The sequence below is a fragment of the Prinia subflava genome, chromosome 21 (assembly GCF_021018805.1).
Source record: "Prinia subflava isolate CZ2003 ecotype Zambia chromosome 21, Cam_Psub_1.2, whole genome shotgun sequence".
NCBI classification, from domain to species: Eukaryota; Metazoa; Chordata; class Aves; order Passeriformes; family Cisticolidae; genus Prinia; species Prinia subflava.
Genome location: NC_086267.1, coordinates 6,788,056 through 6,815,662, shown reverse-complemented (window position 1 = coordinate 6,815,662; position 27,607 = coordinate 6,788,056). Strand labels below are relative to the sequence as shown.

The 27,607-nt window shown below is 55.5% G+C and overlaps 1 protein-coding gene across 6 annotated transcripts in view; it reads left to right on the top strand.

Annotated features, from left to right (window-relative positions):
• Window positions 1–3,184: 3,184 nt before the first annotated feature.
• Window positions 3,185–27,607, top strand: part of SAMD11 (sterile alpha motif domain containing 11) — an 81,430-nt gene continuing 57,007 nt past the window's right edge. The window contains exons 1-5 of one of the 6 annotated variants that reach the window (XM_063417442.1): window positions 3,185–3,324; window positions 3,850–4,649; window positions 5,995–6,086; window positions 24,606–24,784; window positions 27,490–27,540. In XM_063417442.1, the coding sequence (XP_063273512.1) occupies window positions 3,311–3,324; window positions 3,850–4,649; window positions 5,995–6,086; window positions 24,606–24,784; window positions 27,490–27,540 (1,136 nt within the window). In that variant the 5' untranslated portion in view covers window positions 3,185–3,310. Of the gene's footprint in view, window positions 3,325–3,846; window positions 4,650–5,263; window positions 5,282–5,324; window positions 5,541–5,994; window positions 6,087–24,605; window positions 24,785–27,489; window positions 27,541–27,607 lie in introns of those variants that run through there. The other 5 variants (XM_063417441.1, XM_063417443.1, XM_063417445.1 and 2 more) reach the window with 5 other exon arrangements.

Below are 27,607 nucleotides of genomic sequence, written 5' to 3'. Positions count from 1 at the left end.
TCAAACCACTGGTCCCAGTTCCTCTGGAGGCAGCAGAACACCTTCATTAGGGAGGGGGGCACGCAGGTTCCAGCTCTGGCTGGGTGTGAGCCCACAGCACCTGGACACACCTTCCCAGAAAGGCAGGACCAGCTCCGAGTTCCACGGGGCTCCATTTCCACTCCAACAAGAGGCAGAGCTCTGAAGCAGCAGGATTTAAAGGGCAGCAGCCCAGCAGCTCCTGGAAAAGCATTTTTCAGAGGCAGAGCCCTTCCCAGTGTCCTCCTTGCCAGGCTCCCTCCCCTGAAGAGCCACCTGTGCCCTCCCTCAGTGCTGGGCTGTCAGAAGATCTCTGCTAATGAAGCAGTCTGGCCTCAGGCTGCTCTTACTGCAATCCCCAGCCCCAGCCTGGCTCTGGCTGCTCACACCAGCACAGAGCTGGGCTGCAGGCAGGCAGGGAAGGACAAAAAGCAGGGAACCCTGCCTGTGGCACAGCCCTGGTGTCCCCCAGACTGCGGGAGAGGCTGAGGGATGGGCCTGGCTGGCTCAGGAGGTGCTGGTGGGGCTCTCTGGTCTCCTCCCCTGTCCTTTGGTAGGGGCAGTAGAGAGAGAATTGATTTATGGGTGGGATCTGTGCTGGCTCCTGCAGGGACAGCAGCTCTGGGTGGGATCTGTGCTGGCTCCTGCAGGGACAGCAGCTCTGGGTGGGATCTGTGCTGGATCCTGCAGGGACAGCAGCTCTGGGTGGGATCTGTGCTGGATCCTGCAGGGACAGCAGCTCTGGATCCCTCTCTGGCTCAGGTTGTTCTCTGGGTTTCTCTCTGCTCCCAGCCTCAACCTGTCTTTCCTGTACCTGCAATGAGGGCCTGCATCTGCAATGAGGCTTTAAAACAGCTCAAAGGACCTTTGATCTGAGTTAGAAACTCAGAGCTTTGCTGAAACACAGGTAAATAAGTTACATTTAGGAAGTTTTCCCTTCTTTTATTGGTTGAATAGTGGTGGAATATCCAGGATAAGTAATTTGTCCCTGAAACTGGTGGTAGGATGTGGAGGAAAATCTTTCTCTCTTAAGTTTAAGAGCTGTGCTTGAAGCATTATCTCCACTTAGAAAACACTTTCTGGCACAGGTAACTCTTCTCAGTTGTTGACACATTTGACCTGAGAGAAAGGTTTTGTTTCAATCCAAGGTGATGTATCCCAGTGGTGAGGAAGTGAATGTTGAAAAATGATCACTTTTTACTGTTTGCTGTGGTAGTGCCTCTGTGAGCAAATGAAGAATCATGCTTTCACTGTGCCGGGCGCCCTGCAAACACAGAACAAAAACCCACAGAGATTCCTGCCCCAGACTGGGAAACCTGTTCCAGGTGCCCGAGTGGAGTTTGCAGAGCTCCCCTCTGACCACGTGTGCAGGGATTTGCGTGGCGCTCTCTGATCTGCTCCCCAGTGGTGAATCTGTTTACACTAATCCCAAAAGCTCTGCTATTAGAGAGGCTGGAGCTGAACAACTCCAGGCTCTGCTGCCGAGCTCAGCCAGCCAGAGCTGCTGCTCCTCATTCAGGACTCGTCAGTGAGTCCTCAGAGGCTGCTGGGGTCAGTCTCAGTCTGTGCCTCTTGCACCCCAAACTCCCCCAAGCTCTGCCAGAACATCTCCCCTGTGTGAGAAAGGTTCCTGCAGGATCGAGGCCCTCCTGTCCTGCTCTCCTGTGACCTCTCCTGGAGGGAACACGGAGCCTCCCTTTGGAGAAGGCCGTGGCCAAGCTGAGCCTGCTCTTGGAGGTGGAGCTGCCACGAGGAACGCAGGTGGAAGAGTGACAACCCTGAGGGCTGTAAAAGAACGATGCTTTGAGAAAAAATCCCCACTCCCTTATAAAAAGTGAAAAGAAATCAGGCCCAGGAAGCCAAGTACCAAAGGAGATGGAGTCAAGGGAAGTCTGAAGAAGGTTCCAAGGCTCTCAAGAGCCCAGTGCAGTTGGGTGTGCCAGCAACGAAGGTTTGTGGGAGCTGAGAGTGAGCCCCTCTCACCACACAGCCCTCGTCTGCCCTCCATCCAGAATCCTCTGACTGCCACAGAAATGTGTCTCCCACAGCCTCTTCCAAGCATTTTCCTTGGATCATTAGGTGATAATAGAAAGTGATTTTTCCCCTGTCATCCCGAGCAATCAGAAGCATTAAGAATAAGAGCCTAAGCCTGAAAGCCTAAATGAGAGGGTTTGATGGGTCTGTGGATCTGCCTCCTTCATTAGAGCCAGAAGCAAAGATGGATCCCAGAGCTGGAGTTCCTTGAGAATAAAATGGCAAGAAACAAGGATCGTGGTCAGGAAGCATCACGAGAAAACTGGGTAGTGGCAGGGGCAGTTATTGCTCAGAAATGTTGTCACACATCAAAGCCACCTCTCACTGTCTGGAAGGCAGGGTCAGCCTGCCACCACCTCACCCTGCAAGAAGGAAAGTCAGGGGACACAGCCTGGGACCAAGCTGGGAACTTTGTGCTGCTCTGGGGGCTCTGAGGCCACCTGGTAGAGACTCGTGGGCCATTTCTTGTCCCATGTTTAGGAGGATAATTTATTTTTGTTTCCCTTCTGGGTAGGATTCTTCATGTCCACTCAATCCCATTTTGGTATCCAAAGGAAGGGAACTCCATCTTGTTGAGGTGACACATCCCTGTAACAACCACACAACTTCATTTTGGGTCACCCTGTCCTCTTGGGGCAGTTCCACATGGACCTCGTGCAGTATCTTGTGACAGAAAACAAATTCTGTGTGTCCTAAGCCTTGCTCCATCCATCCATCCATCCATCCATCCATCCATCCATCCATCCATCCATCCATCCATCCATCCATCCATCCATCCATCCATCCATCCATCCATCCATCCATCCATCCCTCCATCCATCCATCCCTCCATGGAAAAGGGAAGGCTGGAGCCCGGTCCCAGCTGCCGGGGAGATCGAGCCTCCCGCACGGGGGTGCAGAGGGGTGGGCAGCAGCGGGGCTGGGCCGTGTCCCCGCGGGGCCGGGTCCCCCCGTTCTCCCCCGGTCCCCCCGGGCTGGCGGCGGCCGGCGCTGGCCCCGCCGTCCGTCGCTCACCCCCTCGCCGCCGGCGCGGCGCTTCCCAGCGCCTCCGCTGTTTAAATGGGCCAAGTTAGAGAAGCGGCGGCGGCGGCGGCGGAGGGAAATCTTGTTTGCTCGGAGTCTCCGAACTGTGCGGTGACTTCTGAGCACCGATCAATACGTGTCTGTCCCGGCTCGGGGCCCAGCCCAGCCCGGCGCGGCGCTCGGGGCTGCGGGCGGCGGCGTGGCGAGCGCAGCGCTGGCGGGGATGGCACTGTAGATGTCCGTGTGTCTGTGCGTGTGTAGATGAGTTTATATTTATATATATATCTATCTATATATACACAGAGGGATAAGGAGCGTAACACCGCGTTTCTTAAAATTTCCTGCAGGAGTGGGGATTAAAACCCAACTGGCGGGGATCATAAAGGCTTCGGAGGGAGCGGGGCGAGCCTGCGGCGCGCAGGTGAAGGTGGGCGGCCCCGGGGAAAGTTCGCCGCCGCCCGGGTGTCTGGAGCCCCGCGGGCACAGCCGGCACCGGCCGGGGCTCCGTCCTCCCGGCGGGCGCCGGCGGGGCGGGGAGGGGTCGCGGAGCGGCGGCGGGGGCGCAGCGTTTAATTTTAATTATTGCATATAAATAAATAAACCAGGTGTCAGTTTAAAGGAAGCAAGGGGGCAGGGTGAAAGGGGGCTGGCTGGCGGCGGGGAACCCTCCAGCCTGGCGAGAAGGTGGGTTGATCTAGGGGAATCAATAAGCGGTTTTTTTTCCTTTTTTTTTTTTTTCTTTCCCTTAAACCAAAATAATGTCTACGGCAGCAGAGACCTCTCCGAGATGTCAGGTATTAGTCCAGAGGGGCAGATCTGCGAGCCACACAGCAGCTCCCGGGTCTACGGTACATTAGGCTCTCCGTGGGAGCGGGATCCCAGACAGCTCTGCTGGGGAGCCAGCCCAGGAGATTTGTTAGCGGGCTGCTCCGGGGGATACCAGCCACCTCCGGCACCCGAGCGCCAAAGGTGCCTGTGCTGCTGCTGCTGCTGCTGCTGGCGCATTTCAGCCAAACTCCAGCCAGAGCGAGGGCAAGTTGAACCGGAGACATTGGAGCCACTGTGCTTTGGAGAGACGAGGGCGCACGGGGAGCGCGGCGGCACCATGCCGGCTATCAAGAAGGAGCGACTTGACAGGGAGGAGATGGCCCTGGCAGCTTTTAACCAGCCCATGGAAGCCTTACCTGACTACCTCGCGCCTCTGGCCGCCGCTGCCATTCCGGTGGTCACCCCGCACCCGCCGGCTTACGAGCAGATCTTTGCCCACCGCGCGTACCTGGGCTTCCACGAGCCCCACCACCCCCACCCGCACCACCCCCACCACCTCCCCGAGGACCTGATGCTGGAGAGGTTTTCCTCCATCCCGGATTTCCAGCCCTTCTTTGACAACGGAGAGCCTTGCATCGAGGTGGAGTGCGGGGAGAACAAGGCGCTGCTGTACATCAATAAGTTGTGCCAAGGGAGCAAAGGACCCTCTATCCGGTACCGGGGAGAGTGGCTCACCCCCAACGAGTTCCAGTTTGTGAGCGGCAGAGAGACGGCCAAGGACTGGAAGCGCAGCATCAGGCACAAAGGTAAAGGCAGCGCTCGCCGTGTGCGGGGTCCCCGCGCCGCCCCGCTCCTCCTCAGCATCCTCCCTCTCGCCCCCGAGCTCGGGCAGCGGCATCCACGGGGAGCTCCGCGCCCGGCAGCGTTCGCGGGCAGCGCCGAGCCCCCGTCCCCTGCGGCCGCGCCCCCTCCCCGCGCACCCCCGGGCCCTTCTCTGCCGGATCCCCGCGCCCGGTACCGCCGAACTTTTCCGAGCCATTTGGGAACGGTTGCCTATGCGGGGAGGGTTTTTGGGAAGGGGGGATTTTGGGGGGGGGGGGGGCGGTATTTGGGGGTCTCCCCTCCGCTGGAGAGAAGTTTGATGTGGCGCGGGCGGGTGGCGGGGTGCTGGCCCCGGGGCTCGGGGTGGTCGCCCGCCCGCCCGCGGGCGCGGTGGCGGTGGCGGAGCCGGCGCCGCGGGGAGCGGCAGCGCGGCCCGGCCAGGCACCGGCGGGGCGGCGGGCGGGGCGGAGGGGGTGTTCCCCTCGCAGCTGGGTGGTGCGGGACCTCCGCGGCGCCGGCGGCTGCTGACGGGCGCCTGCCCTGCCTCCCTCCCCTCCCCGCCCGAGCCGGCGCCGCAGTCGCGGCTCCGCGGCGGAGCTGCTGCTGCGGGCGGCAGGTGGAGAGCGGGGCCGGGGGGAGCGGCGGGGGCGGGCGGGCACAGCCCGGGCGGCGCGTAATGAGCCGGGAGCTGGAGGTGGCAGCCCGGGGGGCTGAGGAGCGATTAGGAGGTGACTGACACCTCGCCTCGGTTATTGATCGCCACAGAGCCGGGGCAGCGCTGCGGGGCCGCGCTAATTGTCGCTGCCTCGCGCATCGCGCCCGTTTCTTTTATTCCTGGGCTGCTGCTGCCTTCGGGAAGCCTCAGCTGCTCCGGGGTGAGTCAGGAGGAGCGAGGCGCAGCGGACGGAGGAGCTGCGGGAGGTGCCCGGGGCCGTGCCCGGTGCGGGGGCAGCGGGAGCGCCTCCGGCCGCGGCTCCCCGGGGCTGCGGCAGCGCCGGCACCGAGCCCGGGCAGGGCTGCGGGGGCCGTGCCGGGCTCCCCTCCCGGGGATCCGCGGGGGCCGTGCCGGGCTCCCCTCCCGGGGACCCGCGGGGGCCGTGCCGGGCTCCCCTCCCGGGGACCCGCGGGGGCCGTGCCGGGCTCCCCTCCCGGACCCGCGGGGGAGAAAGGGCCGAGGGCAGGCGGGGATGGGTGCTGGTAGGCAGGCGAGGGGAGGGCTATTTGTATGGAAGCAGACGCGTGCCTCCCCCTCCCCCGTCCCCTAAATACTTTCCTTTTATAAACGTGCTGATTCTTTTTCTTCTTCTTCTGTTTCTCCTCTGCATATAGGGAAAAGTTTGAAGACTCTTATGTCCAAAGGAATCTTACAGGTACATCCTCCAATCTGTGATTGCCCTGGGTGTCGAATTTCGTCTCCAGTGGTAAGATTATTGTTAAACTATGTGCTTTGGTTAAGACATCTTCCCTCTCCTCTGCCTCCTTCCCTTAAAAAAAAAAAAAAAAAATCCTTTTGCTTCTGTGCTCGTGGAAGCGTGATCCCCGAGGGTCACGGAGGCTGCCAGAGCCCTGCCTGCGCTGGGAGGGTTCCAGCGGGGTTAGAGGTGAGCAGAGAGGAGCTCGGAAGCAGAGCAGACGGGAAGAGCACTGTGTGACCTGAAGGAAGCAGCACTCAGTGGGATTTTTTGGTTTTCAGGGGGAGCTGTGTGTGCAGAGGCAAATCACTGAGGAGCCTCTGCTGTATTCCCACCCCTTCGCTCCTGTGCGTTGTGCAGAGGTGTGAAAGTGGCTAAATAAAGCAGAAGGGAAATGTAATTGTGCCCACGTGTTAGAGTCAGAACAGCCACAGTTTACAAGCTGTCATTGGGTGAGCTGCATGAGGAGCAACTCAGATGCTTACAGCTTGAGCATCGTTCATGGCATAGATCAGTTATGGCTTTTATAGCTCTTCCCAACTTTTTGGTTCCTTGTGTACTCTTGCTTTTATCCTCAGGCTTCCAAAATCTCTCATCGATGATTTTGTGAAAAAGATGCTGATGCTATAAATAAAAGGCAACCAAAAACGTAGTAAAGTAAGGCCTTAAAACTGTTAATTGTGTGTAAAAATAACCATAAAGTACAATAACATCTAACTGGGAGGGCAGAGCTGTTGGTTTGGGGAACTGAAGCAGCTCTTGGTCTGAAAGAACAACAGTGACTTAAAACATTGCCAGTAGCACTGTGGAAACAGGTACAGGTGGAAATTTATGTGCTTATACCCACTGGAAATGAACCATTTTGGGTTTTGTTGCTTGCTTGGGCTCGAGTGGACAGTCTGTGTTCACATGCTGTGTCTGTGATTGGAAGTGACAGAGCTGGAGTTCCACTCCTCCCTGCGTGGTGTGCGTGTGCATGGCTGTGTCACACATCCCCCCGTTCCCACGGGAAGGGTGGCAGCGGTGACCAGCAGTGCCATGGATTCACGGGAGCTGTGTCCTGGCTGTGTCCTGCAGCAGCCACCCCGCAGCCCTGCCTGGCGCTGGCCCCAGGTGTGCTGAACCTGCCTGCCCCCAGCTCTGCAGGGACAGCGTGTGATGGGCAGTGCCAGCAGCTTTCTGCAGCTGTGGGTTCGGTCTGTGGGCTCAGAGCTCCAAATCTGCCGGTGGCAGGGGTGTGCTGCTCTTACGGGGATGCTGAGAAGTGCCTGGCCAGGTGAAGCTGTCTGCTGGACGTTTCCTGGGCTAGCAGCAGCCTAAAGCTCATAACACTTCCCCATCAGCAGCGTTTTCAGGAGCTGTGCAGGGGTAGGTGCATTTCCTGGGGGGAATACAACTCTGCGTGAAAACAGTGTCTGGTACAGCCTTGGAGAACTGGGTTTGGAAAGCACAGATGGAGGGAAAAAGGGGTTGGTGCAGTTTTGGGAAAGGAGAAAGAAATCTGGATTTGCCTCCCACTGCTGGCCCGGCTGGGAAATGAGGTTTGGATGTCAGAATTGGCACAGCAAGGCCGGAGCCCGGAGCCTGCTGTCAGAGCTGCGGTTCTGAGTGCTCCCTGCACGTTCTGTGCTGTAATTAATGCACGTCCCTGACCAAGGGACAGTTCCACATTTTGAACCTGAAGCCTTTTAGCAGTGTTTTGTGGTAGCTGCATGCACTGCACATCCAGAACACTCACACCAGGAGGGGGATTAGGAATCGGGCACGGTTTAAATTTCCCCATTTAGTGATTGCCCATCCAAGCACTGCTGAGATCCAAGGGCTGATTCCCCTCAGAAGCAGAAATGCTTTATATTTTATAGTGCAGGCGATAGAGCCTTGCAGTGCCTGGTCCGTGTGTGATCCGGTGGGGCTGTGGAGCTGGGGAGCTGATCCCGTCTGCAGCGGGTTCCACTGCTCTGAAAGCAGTCCTTGGACAGCGGGAATAGGCCAGGAAAACTCAAGCAGTGCCTCTGGAAAGGGGCAAGGCAGCGCCTTCAGGGGTCTGCATCTCCGTCCTTCTGCTCCCCGCAGGGCTGAGCCCGTCTGTCCCCGCGGGAGCGGTGACACGGTGACATCCCGTGTGTGCCCTGCCAGCCCCGGCCGAGCAGCAGCGCCGGGGGCTCGCAGCAGCAGCGCCGGCTCCGAGCCCCTGCCCGGGTCCCTCCCGCGGTCGGGGGAGAGGGGAGGGGTCGGTCTGGAGAGGAAATTGCAGCGAGCCGCAGCCCCCGGGCTGGCAGCGCCCCCGGGCCGGGCTGAGCCCTCCCCGCTGCCCGCAGGGCTCCGAGCCCCGGCCCCCCCGGTGCCCCCCGGCCGCCGCTGGCGCCGCGTCCCCCGCCCGGGGCCGGGGGGGCCGGGGCCCGGCGCCCGCCCCCCGCCGCCCGGCGCTGCTCGTTTGCTGCAGCTGCAGACGGGGCCGGCGCCGGGCCCCGCTCCGCCACCGACCGCCGGTTTCCTGCGCGGCTCGGGGGGAGCGGCCCCGCCGGCGCCTCCTCCCCCAGGCCGCCCCCGCGCCGGCGGCCGGCCGAGCATCCGTCCGTGCATCCATCCATCCATCCATCCATCCATCCATCCATCCATCCATCCATCCATCCATCCATCCATCCATCCATCCCTCCATCCCTCCATCCATCCGTGCATGCATCCATCGGCGGGGGCAGCCGGGGGGGTTCGTGCCGTCCCTCCGGGCCACGCGGGATGCGGGGCGGGCCCCGGGAAAGGGGCAGTGCGGGATGCGGAGCGCATCCATCCCTCCAGGGCTGGGTGTCCCTCCCAGGGCCGGGGTGCGGGCACAGCTTTGGGGAAGCAGGGTCTGCCCTCGGGCTTTGTGCCCTCACAGAGGTTTTTGCCATCTGGACAGGAGAATGGAACCCAGAGGTGCCTTTGGTTTTGGGGAGGCACAGGATGCCAGACCCTCCCAGAGTGAGCTCCAGATGTGAACAGGGCTGTCGCCCCACATTTGTACCTGTCACTTTTGGGCAGGCACAGTTCATCTTGGTTGGAGCCCTGGATGGATTCCAGTCTGTTGTGGTGGAACCCTTTCCCTCCAGGGTTTTCTCTGCCCCATGGAACCTCCCTCTGCTCCAGTCCCCCCTGTGCATTCTCTCCACTCCCAGCCAGGGCTGCTCCTGAAGGGGCTGCTGCAGCCAGGGGAGAGGAGAACAGCTCTGAACTCCTCACTGAGGAACCAAAATACCTCAGGTTTGTGAAGGCCAGCATCACATGTCCAGGATAACAGAGGAACACTGTTGATACACTTGATTGTTTCCCTTATCAGATAGAGTGTGACCCTTGCTGTGTTTTCCATTCTCATCGTGCTGCCTCTCACAGGGAGTTAGGGCTGGAGATTGGCTGCTCCTCATCCTCTTTTCCCATCATTTCTTGGACAGGGTGTCTGTTTGAAAGGTGACCCTTTTGGGGTTCAGGGCTTGGGGCACAGGTAGAGAAGGAAATACCCATTTCCCCAAAGCTGTTGTGACACGGCCACATTCAAACAAAGCAAAACAAAAAGAGCAATAAATGACACTTGGGGTTTGCCCCATCTCCGTCACACGCAGAGACACAGGGTGGTTGTGCACGGCTGGGGCACTGACAATGGGAATTCATTTACTTGCTGGGGCCGTGTTTTGCTCTTGGTTTGATTTATATGTGATTCCTTTTATTTGCTGCTTTTTTTCCTTTTTGTCATCGTGGTTGTTGTTTTCCTTTGCTGCCCTGAGGTTCAGGCGTCAATCCAAGACTTTGTCAGGGATGGAAAGAGGAACTATCTGCTGCTAACTTCAAAAATGCCAGTAATGAGCAAAATCTGTTGTTTAGCCCTGAGGTTTCTGAGCCTTCTCCTGGTGCCTGTTTTGGGTGCAGGGGCAGAAGGCAGCTCCGTGTCACCCCAGGGGTGGCTTTGTGCCACTCGTGGTGCTGGGTCTGGCTGCATCTCCTTCCCCTCCTGGCTGCTCCACAGTTTCCTTGGAGAGCCAGGAGCAGAGCAGCACCTGGGCAAGGAAGGGAGATCCTGAGCGTGGTGGGATCCAAATTCAGAGGCTTTGACCCAAAGGGGAATCTCCCACACCGGGCACAAGTCCTCCAGGAGAACTTTCCTATGGTAAGAGGACTTTGCCTGCTGGAGAATTTCCTTGGCTGCCTGCAGAAGCAGGATTAATTCTGAAATTTCACTGTTAACTGAATAGATTAGATTTGGGTTCCTTTCTGCTGTGGGGTTAGGGATGGGAGCTGGAAAATGTTTGGGTTTATGTGCAGGGGACTGTTTTCATAACTTTGCCTTTGTGTCCCTGGGGACTGCCTCATGAATGTGGAAAAAGCCCCTCTGTAAAGCAGACTTATAAACCTCCAAATCCCCCCAAGGTCTTTGGCACAGTCTGTTGATTTTTATTTGTGGTTTCATGCTGATTTGGCTTGTTGCTTTTAATCCAGCACATTTTAGTTCAGGTTAGTGTTTGTTGGAGGTTTTGGGGATAGATAGATGAGCTTTGTTGTTGTTTCAGTTTTGTTTCTTTAAAGGATTTGGCCCAGGTGGATTTTAACCTGTGTTGCACTGCAGAATGGCAAGTCCAATTGCATTCTTAACAGAAGTTGATTCAAACTCTGTCAGAGTTTGGCTTTTTGGAGGAACTGGAGATGGGTAAATCCTGCTCTGACATGGGGTGAGAAACTCCCAGAGCCCCTCCAGTGCTGGGCAGGGGTGCTGAGTTCTGGTCCAGCTCGCAGGGTTCTGCTCTGAGGGCAGTGGGAACCTCTGTGCTGCTGCTGTCACAGCAGGGTCCCTGAAATCCACTGCTCTGGGGTCAGAGAGCGCTTCCAAGAGGGATTTCCAGGGGCAAACAGTGGAAATGGGAATCAGCCTGGCTGGGAGAGGGGCTCTGAAATGCTCTGTGTGCTGGAAGTTTTTCCTGATGGTCCCAGCTCTGCTCCTGGGCAGGGCCCGCAGCAGCTGCAGGGGGCTGCAGGGTGGGTGCTGCACCAGGAAAAGGAGCAGTTATTGTCCTGTGCAGAGGCAAAACAAACCCAGATCAATGGCACCGAGAGTGCCAGCACAATGCTGAAGGATTTAATTTTGTGGATTATTAAATACCCTCTGGAAAGGAAAATATTAATTGGATTGCAGGCTTGAGAGTGAACAGTGGAGATGTAGAAGCAGCTGTGGCTTAGGAAAATAATTTTATTTTACAAGGGGCTTTCAGGAGCTCCAGGGGGGTGAGGTTTGCCCTCGTGCAGGAGCTGGGGTGAAGATTTCTGCTCTTCCAGGGAGCAGTGAGGAGGCAGTGGAGGTGAAAGGTCTGGTGTGATGGAAGGGCACAGGAGGAGCCGTGTGTGAGGTCAGGGCTTGTGGAACCCAGGCCTGGAAGAGAGAGAAAGGAAATTTGTGCTGAGCTTGGTGTGTGAGGGTTCTGTAAGGAGGGAGCAGATCTTCTCCTGGGGTGCTCTAAGGCTGCAGAGGGGGTTCCTCACCCCACACCCAGCACGGGGTTGCTTCCCTGGAAGTGTCCTGGGCTCTGCTGGAGGAAAAGGCAATTTCTGAGCCCTCAGCCCCTCTGGGGGCACGTCTGACCCAGGGAATGGGCAATACTGCCTGCTGCTGGAATTCTGCTCTGAGGAAAAGAAAGGGAAGCCTGGGAGGAAAGACAGACAAATAAATGTAGAGAAGCAGGGGAAGCAGCATCATCTCGTTAGCGCCGTGTCAAGGGCAGTGTAAAGGTGACACAGGAGAAGTAATTTTGCTGTCAAAATTATTTAGAGATGTCATTAAACGGCTTAGGGCTGTCTCTGGTGCTTCAGGGCACAGACACCTGGTTTTAATTTGCACTGCTGTGTGTCCAAACTCGCCGGCCTCGCTCGGGGGAGCGGAGCTCCTTTGGAGCCTGGTGGCAAACAGTGAACTGGGAGCTGGAAGGAAAAGGGTGACCAGGATAAAGTCCCTCATGAACTTCCTCAGTTTACAACTATCAACCAGGTCAGGTCTGCAGGGAGGGTGAACTTCTCAGAATGCTTGTTCTGCTCCAGGTGTGGGACAGGGAGAGCAGGGAGCGTTTCCTGCTGGAATCTGCTGGAGGTGTCCGGGGCCAGCTTGGACAGGGCCTGGCACAGTGGAGGGTGTCCCTGCCATGGCACGGGGTGGAATTTAAGGTTCCTTCTAAGCCAAACCAGTCTGGGATTTTATAATTGGCCCCGGACTTTGGAAAAGAAATCCCTTCTGTTTTTATGTAATTATTTCTTGGCCAAAATATTACGCTTACAAAATCGCTTTGTTTGGTCTCTGTATTTTTCTTTTTCTACCTCGTTTGTTTGATTTGGGGGGATTTGTTTGTTTGCTTTTCCTTCCCCCTCATGCATTGTCCTGCCTGTTCCTCCCATGCCCGGTGTGTTTCCTTTATCTGGAAAATGTTTTGCTGCTCAGGACTCCTTGTTGAGTCTTCCTCACTGTCCCCTCTATGGGAATGCATCATCTTCACTTCCCAGCTGAGGAATTCACCATTCCCACCATCTCAGGGCTGCTTTGTCCTGCTGGGACATGCTGGCAGATGTCAGTGGAGAATTCATTACAGGGCTCTCTGTCCCAAACTTGTGTTTTCCAGCTGAGGGCAGGGCAGGGCTCTGCTGGAGAGTTCACAGTGCTGCAGGAATCAGCTGCAGTTTGTAAATAAACCAGGGCTGTGCTCTCAGCCTGCTCGGGGGTGTTGGTGTCTGTCCACGCTGCTCTGCCCGAGCACTGCATTTCCTTCCTGTTGGTTTTGGCTCTTGTTTTAGCCAAACCAGGGAGGACAGGGAGGAAATTACACATTCCCCTGGGTCAGAAATACAATCTGATAAGGGGTTTTCTTCTAACAGCATCTGAGGGTGAGGAGGGATGAATGGAGGGAATTCCCAAGCACTGAACGGTTCTTGCTGATTTATTTTTCCTCTAGTCCATGGGAAAATTGTCCTTTTACTTTATTTTGCACATGGATACAAAGCCACAGGATCTGGGAAGGCCGTCAAGCCCAAATTTGCTCTGTTTTTTGATTAGCTGCACAGAAATATTGCTGCACATCAAATCCCTCATTTTCAGGTGTCAGGAAAGCTTCAGTCCCTGTGTGGAGCAGGTTCTTCAACCTTCTGCATCTGCAGCTGGGAGGGAACTCAGAGCAGCATCCCCCACCCAGCCCTGTCCGTGGAGGCAGTGTCCCCTTGGGGTGACATCCACAGGCACCAGCCAGGGCTGAGAACGGGAGCTCCAGAGAAACCTCGAGAGCTTTTGGTGATGGAAGAGCCTCAGGGCAGAAAATAGAGAACCTGCAGCATTTGTGGTGGCAGAGCTGCAGTGAAGGTTGTGCTTGCTTGGAGCTGCTGCCCAGTTCCGTGCTGGGATTGGCTTCAGCAGCAGCTCTGGGATTTTAAAGGGCTTCAGCTCACCTGGGCCCTGAAATCCCCACAGCTCCTCGGCAGAATCTTCCCAGTTCCCTCTGAAGAGCCAGAGCTCCCTGCCTGGAGTGTCCTGTGCTGGTGTTTGTGTTTATCAGAGCTCCGGGCTGGATCCACCCAGGGGCAGCTCCTGCCCCCCCTGCCCATCAGGAGCCCCCCTGTGCCCCCAGCCCTGCCTTCATCCCCAGATGGATGTGAGAGGTGCCACTGGCGGTGGGAGCTGCTGCTGCTGGGTTGCCAGGGCAACCAGAGATGGCCCCTGAAGACAGGAAAGGGCAAACATTCCTTTCTGCTCCAGTCTGGAGCATCAGTGATTGAATGAGATTAGATGGAATTAGATAATCCTGAAATTCACAGTGATTTGACGCCAGACCTTTATTAAATAAGTAAAAGTACCAGCCCTTATAATAAAAATGAATTCTTTTAGATCAATAACTTTCCCCACTGCTCGCCACAGCTGTGATTCTTGAGATCTTTCTTCCTGTGGCACGGGGTGAACCACACAGACCTGCCTTTTTTAATTTTATTTTTTCCTCTCCCAGAGAGGACAATAATATCAATCCCTCTTTTATTTCCCCCTTGTGATTCACCCACTTAACCCTAAAGTACCCTTGCACTACGAGGTTCTTCAGGGATGATTCAGTGCACTGGAATTTACAGCTCTGGGGTTACTTAAACATTGCACAGCATTACTCTTAGGTATTATAATGATTTAGAGTTAAAGAAAATGAAAACACATGAAAATATGCCATGAATGGCTGGGTGGGTTTTTGTTCCTTGAGTGTTCAAACTCGTGGGACCTCATCCGTGCGTGGCAGAGGGAGCGATGACATCGTGTTCACATCTCAGTGAGTGTGGCCTCAGCTGGAGTGCAGGGTGCACAATCAGCCAGGATTTACAGCAGTCCAGCTCCTCCGAGTTCTTCCTCATCTTCAGGCTGGCAGGGCTGGCCCCAGACCCCGCTGTGACCACAGGACACCCAGCAGGGCGTGGAGGATTTGGGGTGGCCTGGCCCTCAGGCAGCTCTGGGTTTATCAGGCTGTGCTGGCCCTTCCAGAGCAGAGCGTTGCTTTATTCAGGTGGATTTTCTTTGTGCAGCCCCAGACACCCCTGCTGGGGGTGTTGGGGGCACAGGGGACAGTTCATGGTCTCACAGCAGAGCCTGGCTGCTCCTCTGCAGAGTGCTTTTAATTCTGAATTAAAACCTAATTCATTTTCTAATCCCTGCATTAGCAGTGCGATTTCTTAAAACATCTTTGGCTTGAAATTCATGAGCTGCTCATGCAGGTCTGGATCTGGACTTGTTTGTATCAGCAGTGTGGATCTGGGTTTTTGGGTTTTTTTTGAAGTCTCACCTTGCTGTGATGGATTTCTCAGGAATAAGTTCAGTTAAGAGTAATTCCGTGAGGCTGGGGAGCATTTCTGTCCCCTGGCGTGTGCAGAGGGCAGAAATCATCCTTGCTTTGGGAGGATTTAGTTCTGCCTTTGATGTGTCTGCTGTTGTCTTTAAATCACTGTAGGACCTGCAAAAAGTGTGTTTAAGGGATATTTGAAATTATCTGCTCTAAGTTGCTTTTCCTTTAGCTGAAAAACTTCATCCTGAGAGTGGTTCTGGTGGTGTTGTGGGACTCCTCCAACCCCCTGTGCTGCTTTTCATGGCAGGCTCTGGAAACAGCAGTGGAAACTCATTTTCCCCCATATCATAAGGAAATACTGACATGGAGGAAAATGAGAGAGAGGGAGGGACAGAGGAGAAATGGGTGAGGGTAGGGGGTGCTCAGAGCACACTGAGCTGCCTGGGGAATAACCCCACCCTCACCAGCAGAACAGGACGAGTTGCTCATTTTTAGGATCCTGGAATGGTTTGGGTTGGAAGGGACCCTGAACCCCTAAATCTCACCCCAGCCCTGGGCAGGGACACCGTCCCCAGCCCAGGCTGTGGGCAGCGCTCGGGCAGGCAGAATTCTCCCGTGCAGGGCTCTGGCTCCACGTTCAGAAAGTTGTGTGGTGTCAGAGCAAACACCGCGCAGAAATCCAGGCACATTACACCAGCACTATTGTCTCAGCAAAAAGAGATGTATTGGTTTAACATCTTTTCCATTAACAAGCTTTAATTTGCATAAATTATATCACCCTCTGTTAATTTATTATTACCTGTTCGGTTTCCTCTATTTCATTGTTTCTCCTGGGGGTTATAAAATTACTTGGATTATTCTGCTTAAGCTTTTTAAAATACAGTCACAGTGCTGTGTTTTCCCATTTACCTTGTATTTCCTCATTGTTCTGAGGCTCATTAAAAATCTGAGTGAAGTGTCTCAAGAACTTCCCTGGATAAATATTCTGGAATCTTTGAGAGCAAGTTACCCAAATATGCTGATTTAAACCCATATCATTTTGAAAGTTTCTGTTTGGACACCTCCTAATTCACTGCTGGAATGAAAAGTATTTCATGTCCATGCTGTGTCAAAGCTGGCTTTTTCTCCCAGTGCAGAAACAAAATGTTTACTAACTATTTTAAGTTTTTCTTTATTTCTGATGGTTCTGTCATTGCCATCTAACAACGGGCTGAAGCCACTGTCACCTCCTGTCCCCAGCAAGCCAGGCTGGAGCTCCCCAGTGAATGATTAAAGTCACACATGCAATTATTGAATTGTGTGTGGGAGTCATTCTAGTCAGAAAATTCAGTGAGGAAAAAGCATCAGGAGCCTGACCTGGAGCCTTCCTGGCTTGACAGTGCAGAGAGTGGGGCAGGTTTGTGTGGGAAGGGAAGGAGGGGAGAAGGTGAGGGGTCCTTGGGAAAGAATCCTCCGGTATTATCCGTTTAACTCGTGTTTTTAAATACTGCTCTTGTCTGTTGTTTACCTTCCCGACTTTAAATGTGATTTCAGAGGGGATTTTTTCTGGAGTTCCAGCTGGCACCCGGTGTCCAAACAAAGCCAGGGCTCTGCCTGGAGCTGCTTTGCTCTTGCTGTGTTTGGGGAGGGCTCACCTGCCTCAGCACAGGGCACGGGGAGCCCCAGCTGAGCTCTGGAAAGGTCTGCAGGGATTTGTCCTTCTGATCCCTGTTTATTTGAACGGGGCATTTACTCCTCAGGAGCTGTCTCAGACCTCATCTGGTGTCTCCAGAACTAATGGGTGTAAGAGTTGGACTGTAATTTGATTTAACCCTTATTTTGGCTGTTTCTCCATTGGAATTTGGGTTTGTGCTGGGTTTGAGCTGGGTTTTGCCTGTGCAGAGATTACCCTGTGCATGTTGTGCTGTGCTCTGCCATTTATGTTTTACTTTAGCTTTGAGCTGGAGTGAGGGAAATGCAGAGAAAGATTCCTGAGCAGGATCTGTCCCTGGCAGGGCTGTCCTGAGCTGGGGACGGGAATTCCTGAGCAGGATCTGTCCATGGCAGGGTTCTCCTGAGCTGGGACAGGAATTCCTGAGCAGGATCTGTCCCTGGCAGGGCTGTCCTGAGCTGGGACAGGAATTCCTGAGCAGGATCTGTCCCTGGCAGGGCTGTCCTGAGCTGGGGACGGGAATTCCTGAGCAGGATCTGTCCCTGGCAGGGTTCTCCTGAGCTGGGACAGGAATTCCTGAGCAGGATCTGTCCATGGCAGGGTATTCCTGAGCTGGGGACAGGAATTCCTGAGCAGATCTGTCATGGCAGGACAGGAATTCCTGGATTGCTCTTTGACCTTCCAAGCAAGTGTCACCTTGGGGCTGGGCATCTGCAGGGGAAAACCAAAGGTGTGAATTGCAGCTGGGCACCCCTGCAGGAGGAAGATGCGATGGAAAACACACCCAGGGTGGGATTTCACTTTCCCTTTCCCAGCCCCCTCCAGTGCAGGTGCTCCCAGGGTGACCCAGAGCTGCTTAGCAGAGCACAAGAGGATCAGGAGGCCTCTGAGGAGCCTGTGTCTGCTGCAGCTGCAGGGGGGGAATTAGGATTGGCAGGGTGTAATTGGCAGAGCTTGTGTTTGGCCGGGCTTTTTTGTTTAAACAGGCCTGGAAAATCAGCAAGTAAATAATAAATTGGGACTCGGCAAGTAAATAATAAATTGGGACTCAGTGCAGCATTGAAGGGGAGGAGTGCCAGCCGTGGTCTCACTGCTCCCCTCCTCAGGCTCAGCTCAGGTGCATTTACCTGAATTTATCCAGGGTAGGGCTCCATCCAGGGACTTCCCAAGCCCAGCTCAGCATCACCCCAGCACGGGGAGGAGCCCCAGCCTGGGGTGATTTACTCATGCAGGAGAAACCCAGAGTGTCCCCACTGAGAACTCCGTGGTTTTAGCTGGGTTTTAGCTGGGTTTTAGATGTGCTGTGTTTTAAAGCAGGGCATGGCAGCTGCAGGATGGCCACCAGCAAAATCCGATCCTGCAGCGAGGTTTGGTTTAAAAAATGAGGGAAACCAGCAAGACTCACAAATAGTTGTGGGCACACTGTGCTCATGTGGGTTTGTGTGTGACAGACTGAGGGCTGGGGGCTCTGGGTGGAGGGAGCAGCTGGATCCCTCCAGGAGCTGCTGGATCCCTTTAGGAGCTGCTGGGTCCCTCCAGGAGCTGCTGGGTCCCTCCAGGAGCAGCTTTGCTGTGCTGTGGCCCTGCTGCAGGGCTCTGTCCATGGTGTCAGTGCTGCTGGAAGCCACCTCAGCCCCCCCAGCCCAGCTCTGCTTCCCACCCTGGGGAATTCCTCAGTGCCTGAGAGGGGAGAGACCATTTCCAGATAAAATGTTCCACCTTTAACACTTCCCCTCTGTTTTACTCCAATTAACTTTGGTTCTGGTTTTCATATGAGATCAGGTTTTCTTTTTCACCTTCTCAGAAAACTCTTCCCTCTGGCATTGCTTCTTCTTCTTTCTTCTCTTCCAGCTTCTTGTTTTTCATTCTTTTGATGAATTATTTACCTCACTTGTGTTATTTTTTTTATATTCTCTTTGTGTTTACCTTCAAAACACACAACTCCCAACACCCCCTGCATCCTCCCGTGCTCGTTGGGAAGCCACTGTATGTTTTGGTCATTCATTTCCCAGTGTTATTTATAAATACAAATGTTGTAAATCCTGTGGTGTGGGCTGGTGGTGCTCCCAAGGTGCTGAGCCAGCTGGGGGTGTGTTCCTGGTGTTTTTTGGAGTCCAGGGGTTTATCCTTTGGGATTGTTGATGTTCACAGGGTCAGGGATCTGTGGTTCTGTGCTGGCAGAACACACCTGAGGGTGTGCTGGGGCCAGGATGAGTCCCCTCAGGTGTGCCCCACCCTCCTGGGGTGTCCCCTCAGGTGTGTCCCCATCTCTGGGGCTCAGTACCTGTCCCCTCAGGTGTGCCCCACCCTCCTGGGGCTCAGTACCTGTCCCCTCAGGTGTGCCCCCATCTCTGGGGCTCTCAGTACCTGTCCCCTCAGGTGTGCCCCCATCTCTGGGGCTCTCAGTACCTGTCCCCTCAGGTGTGTCCCCATCTCTGGGGCTCAGTGCCTGTCCCCTCAGGTGTGCCTCACCCTCCTGGGGTGTCCCCTCAGGTGTGTCCCCATCTCTGGGGCTCAGTGCCTGTCCCCTCAGGTGTGCCCCACCCTCCTGGGGCTCAGTGCCTGTCCCCTCAGGTGTGTCCCCATCTCTGGGGCTCAGTGCCTGTCCCCTCAGGTGTGCCTCACCCTCCTGGGGTGTCCCCTCAGGTGTGCCCCCATCTCTGGGGCTCAGTGCCTGTCCCCTCAGGTGTGCCCCCATCTCTGGGGCTCAGTGCCTGTCCCCTCAGGTGTGTCCCCATCTCTGGGGGCTGAGGGCAGCTCAGCAGTGCCAGGGGCACGGGAGGGGTGCCCAGCCCAGGCAGGGGTTGGAGTTTTGCTCAGCCTGAGCTCTCTCCGCTCGTGCATTCGCTCCGTGCTGCAGCTGGGAGCACGTACCCAAACTCCACGGAGATGGGCAGCAGTTGTTCAGGATCAGTTAATTTTTTATTGGATTTGAGGCAGGATTCGTGGGCCGAACCCACCCCCGGGGCCGGGAGCCGGGGCTGGCTGCAGATAATTGACTTTCTCTTCTGGGGCCTCCCTGCAGCAGATTCACCTGAGAAACCTCCCTGGCTCTGCCTCTCCCCGGTCTCTGTCCCTGGCAGGCTCAGCCATCAAGAGGAATTAAATGAATCAAAATTAACCATCCCCTGCTCATCCCTCGGGCTGTTTAACCCCTGGTGCACACAGAGAGCAGCTCAGCCCTGGAGCCTGCTGCAGCCCGGTGCATTCCACACGCTGGGAGTGACTCCAGAACCCCGGGCTGTGTCCGGGGCTGTGTCCGGGGCTGTGTCCGGGGCTGTGTCCGGGGCTGTGTCCGGGGCTGTGTCCGGGGCTGTGTCCGGGGCTGTGTCCGGGGCTGTGTCTGGGGCTGTGTCTGGGGCTGTGTCTGGGGCTGTGTCTGGGGCTCTGCCCTCCTCAGGGGTGAGATGTGCTCTGGGCTCTGCCCTCCTCAGGGGTGAGAGGTGCTCTGGGCTCTGCCTCCCGGGGCTGCCAGGGCAGAGCAGCCCTGCAGCTCCTGCCACAGATCACCCCGGGCACCCCAGCCCAGCTCTTTCCTGGAAGCCTCCCTGACTCCTCCTCCTCCTCCTCCTCCTCCTCTCTCGAAGTGAGGGGATCAGGATGACAGGAGGGCCTGGCAGGGTGTCCCCAGAGGTTGTGCTGAGCAGGGGGTGCTGCCACACCAGCTCTGCCCTCTGTCCCCAGCTCCTTCACTGCATTTGCTTGGCCTCGTGGCTGCCTGATCCCGGGACTGAATCTCTTTTAAAACAATTTATTCCCGTTATTCTGTAGAATTCCTGGGTCTGGTATCAATGCTTGCTTCCTGCTGCCACCTCTCTCTGTAGTCAGGGTAAGAATAAAAACCCCAAATCCTGCAGTTGTGCCTGGAGCCCTTTGGCATCCATCAGCCAGGGGTCACAGGAACTGCAGCCCGTGTGCTCAGGCCTCGAAACCTGCAGGAAATCAGTCTTTGTTACACGTGAAATAAAGCAGTCTATGGGGAAAATAACCATAAATGTTCATTATTTGTACAGGAAAATCAATTTGTAGGCCAATTGACCAAATAAAGTAATACAATTTGCTGGGAAATCCCCCAGGTGTGGCAGGGAAATCGCAGAGCAGGGATGGAGGCTGAGGTTTGTGTGGGGAACGTGTGGGACTGAGGTTTGGATAGGGAATGTGGGGTGGGGGAGATGTGGGACTGAGGTTTGGATAGGGAATGTGGGCTGGGGGAGATGTGGGACAGGTTTGGATAGGGAATGTGGGGTGGGGGAGATGTGGGACAGGTTTGGATAGGGAATGTGGGCTGGGGGAGATGTGGGACAGGTTTGGATAGGGAATGTGGGCTGGGGGAGATGTGGGACTGAGGTTTGGATAGGGAATGTGGGCTGGGGGAGATGTGGGACTCGGGTTTGGATAGGAATGTGGGCTGGGGGAGATGTGGGACTCGGGTTTGTGTGGGGAATGTGGGCTGGGGGAGATGTGGGACAGGTTTGGATAGGGAATGTGGGCTGGGGGAGATGTGGGACTGAGGTTTGGATAGGGAATGTGGGCTGGGGGAGATGTGGGACTCGGGTTTGGATGGGAATGTGGGCTGGGGGAGATGTGGGACAGGTTTGGATGGGAATGTGGGCTGGGGGAGATGTGGGACTCGGGTTTGTGTGGGGAATGTGGGCTGGGAGGGACACGAGGCTGAGGTGGGATTTGAGCCCGGCCACCTCCTCCTGCCTGTGACCTGCTTGGATGCAGGTCCTGGTGAGCCCAGGGCTGGATTTGCTACTGAACAGTGGGGCTGGGAGCACGCTGGGCTAATGAAGGCCCAGGGGACAGGGCAGGATTATCCTGGAAGGCAGCCTGACCCTCTGCGAGGTGTTTACACTAATCACAGCTGAAGGTAAATGCAAACTCTGCCAGTTACTCTACAGGGGGATGTGTGGTCCCCACTGCTGTGTAATGTCCCTAATTAAAGCCATTCCGCCAGGTTTATTGTTTGGAAAAGCAAAAGAAAAATATCCCGGGCTCTCTGAACCTCCCCCTTTCCTTTTCCCTATCTTTATTATCAATAAAAAGAGAGGGAAAATGCTGTCTGGGCTTGAGGATTTCCTTCACATATGGAAGAGATTTGGAGTTCTCCCTCTCCCAGCGCTGGCAGCTCACAAACCTCCCCCCAGCATTCCCGGGCTGCTCCCTGTGTTCCCCAGCCTCACCTATCAGGAATGCACGGCCTGGTTTCTTCTGCAGGTTTTTTTTTAATCCAATAGCAGTTCTTTTGGAGGCTTGGATCACAGGCAGGTGAATCACCTTGCAGACAGCTTTGATATTTCAACATGGAGCAGATTCTTGGGGTGTTTGTGTGCCTGTTTCGTGGTCCTGGCTTGGCTGCCCGGTGTCCCCAGGAATGCACCTGCTCCTGTGCTGGGATCAGCTGCCCAGGCTGTCCCTGGGTAAAGCCTCTGCTTTAGGATGTTTTGTTCTGTGGAACTCTTTGCCTGGCAGCTCTGGGCCTTCCCGTGGCTGGGGTCAGTGAAATGCAGGGGCTGTCCCAGGCAGGGCTCTGCTCTTCCCTTCCCGGGGTCAGCCCGGGGGTTCGGCTGCCCTGGCCCTGCTGCAGCAGCTCCAGCGCAGGAATCCTCCCCTCCCCTCCCCTCCCCTCCCCTCCCCTCCCCTCCCCTCCCCTCCCCTCCCCTCCCCTCCCCTCCCCTCCCCTCCCCTCCCTCTGTGCCTGCCCCCAGCTCTCCCAGCCGTGCATCTCCTCACATTTTGGGATCCCTGCCTGGGAGGACACAGCCCCGGGAGGGGTTGGGTGGCTGGGAAGAGAAGGATTTGGTTTTGTGACTGGGCTGACCCTGCTCGGCCACACCGAGCGGAATTTCCTCTGTCTCTCCAGAAGGGAAGCAAAACCCCCAGAGCTTCCCATCCTCCTGCTGCTCCTTTCCTCTCAGGAGACAGAGATCAGCCTTCCACACTTCTCCACTCCCAGAACCTGCTGCTGTTCCCAAGTTCTTGGTTTGGTTTTTTGGCTTTTTTTTTAAATTGCAGCTGCATCTCTGGTCTCGGGTAACTTTAAATAATATAATTTTTTCCTGGGGAAAGGAAATATTTCTAGCTGTGATTTTTTTTTTTTTTTAACAAAGCCACCCCCCTCCCTGACAATACTTTTGAGAAGCAATGAAAGCAATTAATGGTGTCTGAAGACCCTGGGAGGGTGGGGTGGGGAGGCAGGAGCAGAGGGGGAATTTGGGGTTATGGACTCCAGCTCCATCTGTGCTTCGTTAGCTGCAACCAGAACCCACCAAATTAATCTTTAACGAAGGGTGAAGGGAGGGGAGCCCTCGAACACGAGGCTGTTCTGCCTCAGCAGAGGCTCTGGAGGATTGTGGAGACGTTTGGTTACATCAATTAAAGAGAGGGAAAGGGATGTTCTGCTCCCCATCCCAGGGCTGGGGGAATCCTCCTGGTGGGGGAGGAGGACACAACCCCCAAGAGGTTCCCTAGGATGAGCCGGGGTTGGGAAACACCTTTGGCTCCTCTGGGGCATTGAGGAGGTTCTTGGAGGGTTCCTGGGCTGTAATTCTGCATCAGCACCGGCCCTGCCTGGCTGTGCCCCGGCTGTGTCTGCAGAGCAGCTCCTCCCTGGAGAGGTTTCTGTGTTTGCAGCTCGGGCCAGAGCCCTGCCAGGTCGATGGCAAGACAATTGATTTTGGAGCAGGTTCTGGGCCAGGCTTCTGGCTACCTTTGTGCTTAATTTGAAAGTGATGTGTGTCTGCTGGTGGATTCCTCTAAACAGATTAGGGAAGTGCAATTGATTCCAAACTGGCTATAGATGAATATAAAAGGCAAAATTGATTGGCTCAGTCTGTTTTAATTTTCTGGGGACAGAGGTGTGTAGTAAATAAATAAATGAAACGCGCCCCAAACCTGAGGGTGACATCACAAAGCAAATGGGCCTTGCAAAATCGCCTTGTTAGGGCTGAAATTCTGGGATTGACAAGGAAGAGCCCTGGTTCTTCTCCTGAGCTGAGTTTGCTCCTGTTCCTGAGCTGGCTTTGGGCAGAGCTGGAAAGACACCTTGAACACAAGAAGCACTGGAGGGCAAGAGCTGCACTGTGCAGAAAGTGCATGATTTCCCCCATTTTCCCTATTTATGCCATTTTTGGCCCGGTGCTGCTCCCCGGGGTGCTGCTCTCAGCCTGCCCTCAGCTGGGGCTGCAGCTCAGGGGGAAAGGCTCGGTGGCTCCCGGGGGTGATGCCTTCCAGATGGGTTTAGCTCGTTATCACAACAATTAGGGCCGCCCTTAACGAGCACAACTGGAATTTATTGACAGAGGTAAACAAGTTTTTGTTTGGGATTTGTGGAAAGTTCTTAATTTGCTTAATTAAAAAAGCATGGGCTCTGCTATCAGTGCTCCTCCCCTGCAGAGAGCCTGACCGGCTTTCCCAGGACTTCTGCCTTTTTGCCAGGTTTATTTGGAAAGTTGAAATCAGTTTTTTTCAGATAACTGTTATTCTTTAGGTGTTCCTGTGCATTTACTGGCCCTGTGTCACTCACCTTTCTCTGTCCAGAGAACAGGCACAGAGCTGTGGCCTTGCTTTCCCTCGCTGGGGTTCCCATCCCAGTCCCATCATTTTGCTGGCTAAAATGATGAATTCTGTGGCACTGCAGCCTCCCTGGGGTCCAGGGTGTTTTCCCTGCTGCTGGCTGGCACAGGCAGGTGTCCCTTTACAGCCCTGGGTCCTGCCTTCCCTGGGCTGCTGTCAAAGCTTTAATTGAATAATGACATGGAAATATTCTGGAGGCAGAGATCGGTGCCTGATTTCCTCTCGGTGGGGTTGGGAGAGGCTGGAGGTGCATGGCTTGGTCAGAACTGGAAAAAAATCCGAAGTGCCTGTGCTGGAAAGTCCTTTGCAAAGTGTGACCAGGACAGAGTGTGATCCATGCAGGGACTGGCAGCTTTGGCTTGTCAAAAAGAGCTTTTTCACAGAGGTAAAGAAGGTTTTGCTTGGTGTTTGCAGAAATACCGAGACCCCTCACCAAATCCTTGTTTTCTTCTCTTTCCCTCTCTCCCTGTCCCCACTGCAAACCCCTCCCAGAACCGGGGGCGCCTGGCAGAGAAGAGAACCATCCCCCTGCCCCCCAGCAGGGTCCCCAAGAAGGAGCTGAGCTCCGTCTTCTCCCACAGCGAGGACAGCCAGGAGAGCGACAAGAGCAATGGGCAGCACCCCGAAGTGAAGCAGGAGGAGGATCTGCACATCAGTATCATGAAAAGAAGGTACCGGTGCCTGCTGGGCTGGGGCAGAGCCTGGGGAGGACTGAACTGACACTGCAGGGGTCACTCCGCAGCCGGGCGGGGATTTTCACCTGCCCTGCTCGGGGTGGAGTTTGCACTGAGGGTTTGCAGGTGATCACCTGGGTCTCACTCTCTGTCAGGGCTCTGTGGCTTTGTGGCCAAGGAATTGCATGAGCAAGAAATCATCTCTGGGCCTCTGTGTGAAATGCAGAGAGTGGGGGCTCCAAATCCTGCCTGCTGCTTTCAGCTGGGCTCCAGTTGTGGTGTAATTGAAACTGGGGACTTCAGTGTTGGGGAGCAGAGTTTGGGAAGGGGTAGCAGCAAGGTTTTGTTTGATTGCAAGTGTCAGAGCATCCTGAGAGCCTCTAGCAGTGAGGGAGAAGTGATGAAGCTGCAGTAGGGAGGAGGAACTGCTTGGTTTTGATCCTGTTTTTCTCAGTGCCATGAACATCCATCCTGGAATTGTGCAGCCTTAGAGGAAGAGGAGAAGGGATTGGCTTGAGTGAGGTCCTGGTAGCCCTGGGAGGTCTCAGTGCCCTCAATATTCAGCTGCAAAGTTCCAGGTCCTCTCACCCCTGTGAAGAACCAGGGATGTCAGAAAATGTGTAACCCCAGGGACACAACCCCCTGAAGGCACCGTGCCTCAGCCCTGTGCAGAGCAGCACAGCTCATCCCGGCCCTCCCCTCCCTGTGATGCACAGCAGGGCTCAGATCCTCAGACAAGCCCTATAAAAACCGAGCAGAGGCAACTGAAGGGCTGTAATTGCTTTTCTAATGTTTTATGTGCTCCTTGCCTGGCAGCAGAGGAGCTGCTTCCCCTTCCCTCCGACAGATGCTGGCACCCTCGGCAGCCGAGGGCTCGAGCAGGGAGACAAAAGAGCTCTGGCCATAAAACCCTGCTGTAATTAAAGTCTGGGTTATCACTGCAGCTGCCCAGGAGCCTGGAATGGAAAGGTGTTTTGGGAATGCACCTGGGCTGCCCAGGAGCCACCCAGCACAGGGACCCCTCCCAGAGTTTTGTGAACTGCCTGCTCCTCCTGCCCCCTTTAATTAGGCTTTTAATGCTGCAGAATTACGGTGCTAGATTGGCTCATTAGGAGGGAGAGCAACACGATAACTGCGTAATTGATAACGCCGGGCCCCCCAAGTACAAAGTGCTCTTATCTTAAATCTTTAATTACTGTAATTGCTGTGCCTTGTTTATTAGGAAATGAAGGAAAAATGTTTGGCAGCTCTCAGGCAGGGATCCCCCAGCTCGTCTCCAGCAGTTTGTCTGGAGCTCTCCTGGTGAAGCTTCATTTCCTTGGAGCAGAGCAGGATTCTCCCAGCGGGGTTAAACCCTCTCTGCTTTGGTAGAGTTGTTCTTTTCCTGGGAGCTGTGCTGCAGTGTGGGGGAAAGCTGGGCTGGTGGGGCAGGCAGAACTCCTGGGAGTGCAGGAATGAGGGACAAAAGCAGGAATTCAGTGCTCGGTGCCCAGGCAGGGAACATCTGCTGCTCCCACCCAGCATTCCCGAGCATTTTATCCCTCGGACAGATTCTGTAACTCTGAGCTGGACTCCACAGATTCCATTGCTGTGCAGTAGTTTGGGAAGCTTTGACTTCCCTGACCTCCCGGGGAGATTCCAGCCAGCCCTGATAAAAGCATGACCTCAGCCTGGGAGCTTTTCCTCCCCGAGGTGTGAGCTGCCTGTCAGCATCTCCGGGAGGTTATCCCGGGAATCTCCGGGCAGAGGAAAGCCAGGGGAGCCAGGGAGGAAGGCTCAGCTCTAGCAGCAAGATCCTCACACGCTGCTGGATTCAACCCAGCATTGTCTTGTGGGTTGATGCATTTAATTCTTATTTTAAAGAGTGGCCTCTTTCCCTGGCGTGGGAGGGGAGGGAAGGAGGAGAAATGAGGTGACAGCATCTGGGATTGAGCAGGGTGGGTCAGGAACAGCCTTGGCCAAGGCCCCAAATTCATCCCCGAATTCCCTTGTCCCCAAAGGATGAGGGTCGGGATGGAGGGGAGAGGGTCAGGATGGAGCAGGGAGAGGGTCAGGATGGAGCAGGGAGGGTCAGGATGGAGCAGGGAGGGTCAGGATGGAGCAGGGAGGGTCGGGATGGAGCAGGGAGGGTCAGGATGGAGCAGGGAGAGGGTCGGGATGGAGCAGAAGGTCAGGATGGAGCAGGGAGGGTCGGGATGGAGCAGGGAGGGTCAGGATGGAGCAGGGAGGGTCGGGATGGAGCAGGGAGGGTCGGGATGGAGCAGAAGGTCAGGATGGAGCAGGGAGAGGGTCAGGATGGAGCAGGGAGGGTGAGGATGGAGCAGGAGAGGGTCAGGATGGAGCAGGGAGGGTCGGGATGGAGCAGGGAGAGGGTCGGGATGGAGCAGGGAGGGTCGGGATGGAGCAGGGAGGGTCAGGATGGAGCAGAAGGTCAGGATGGAGCAGGGAGGGTCGGGATGGAGCAGGGAGAGGGTCAGGATGGAGCAGGGAGGGTCGGGATGGAGCAGAAGGTCAGGATGCAGCAGGATTTCCCAGTGCTGAGCAGCTCCTGGGTCGTGCTGTGGACACAGAGCTCCCAGTGGGGCTGGACAAGGCAGGACTTGGGGCTGAGGAGGCTCTGGGGGTCCCCAGGGTGCAGCAGGGTCTGAGGGGCAGGAGGGGAGCCCAGCCCGTGCCTCTGACCTTTTTTTTGTTTGTTACAGGATTCACACCCACTGGGATTTAAACATCTCCTTCCGAGAGACCTCCTGCAGGTAGGAGCTGTTTGGGGCTCCTCTGTGTGCTGGGCTGAGGGGTTCTGGTTTGTTACTGGATGCTGGT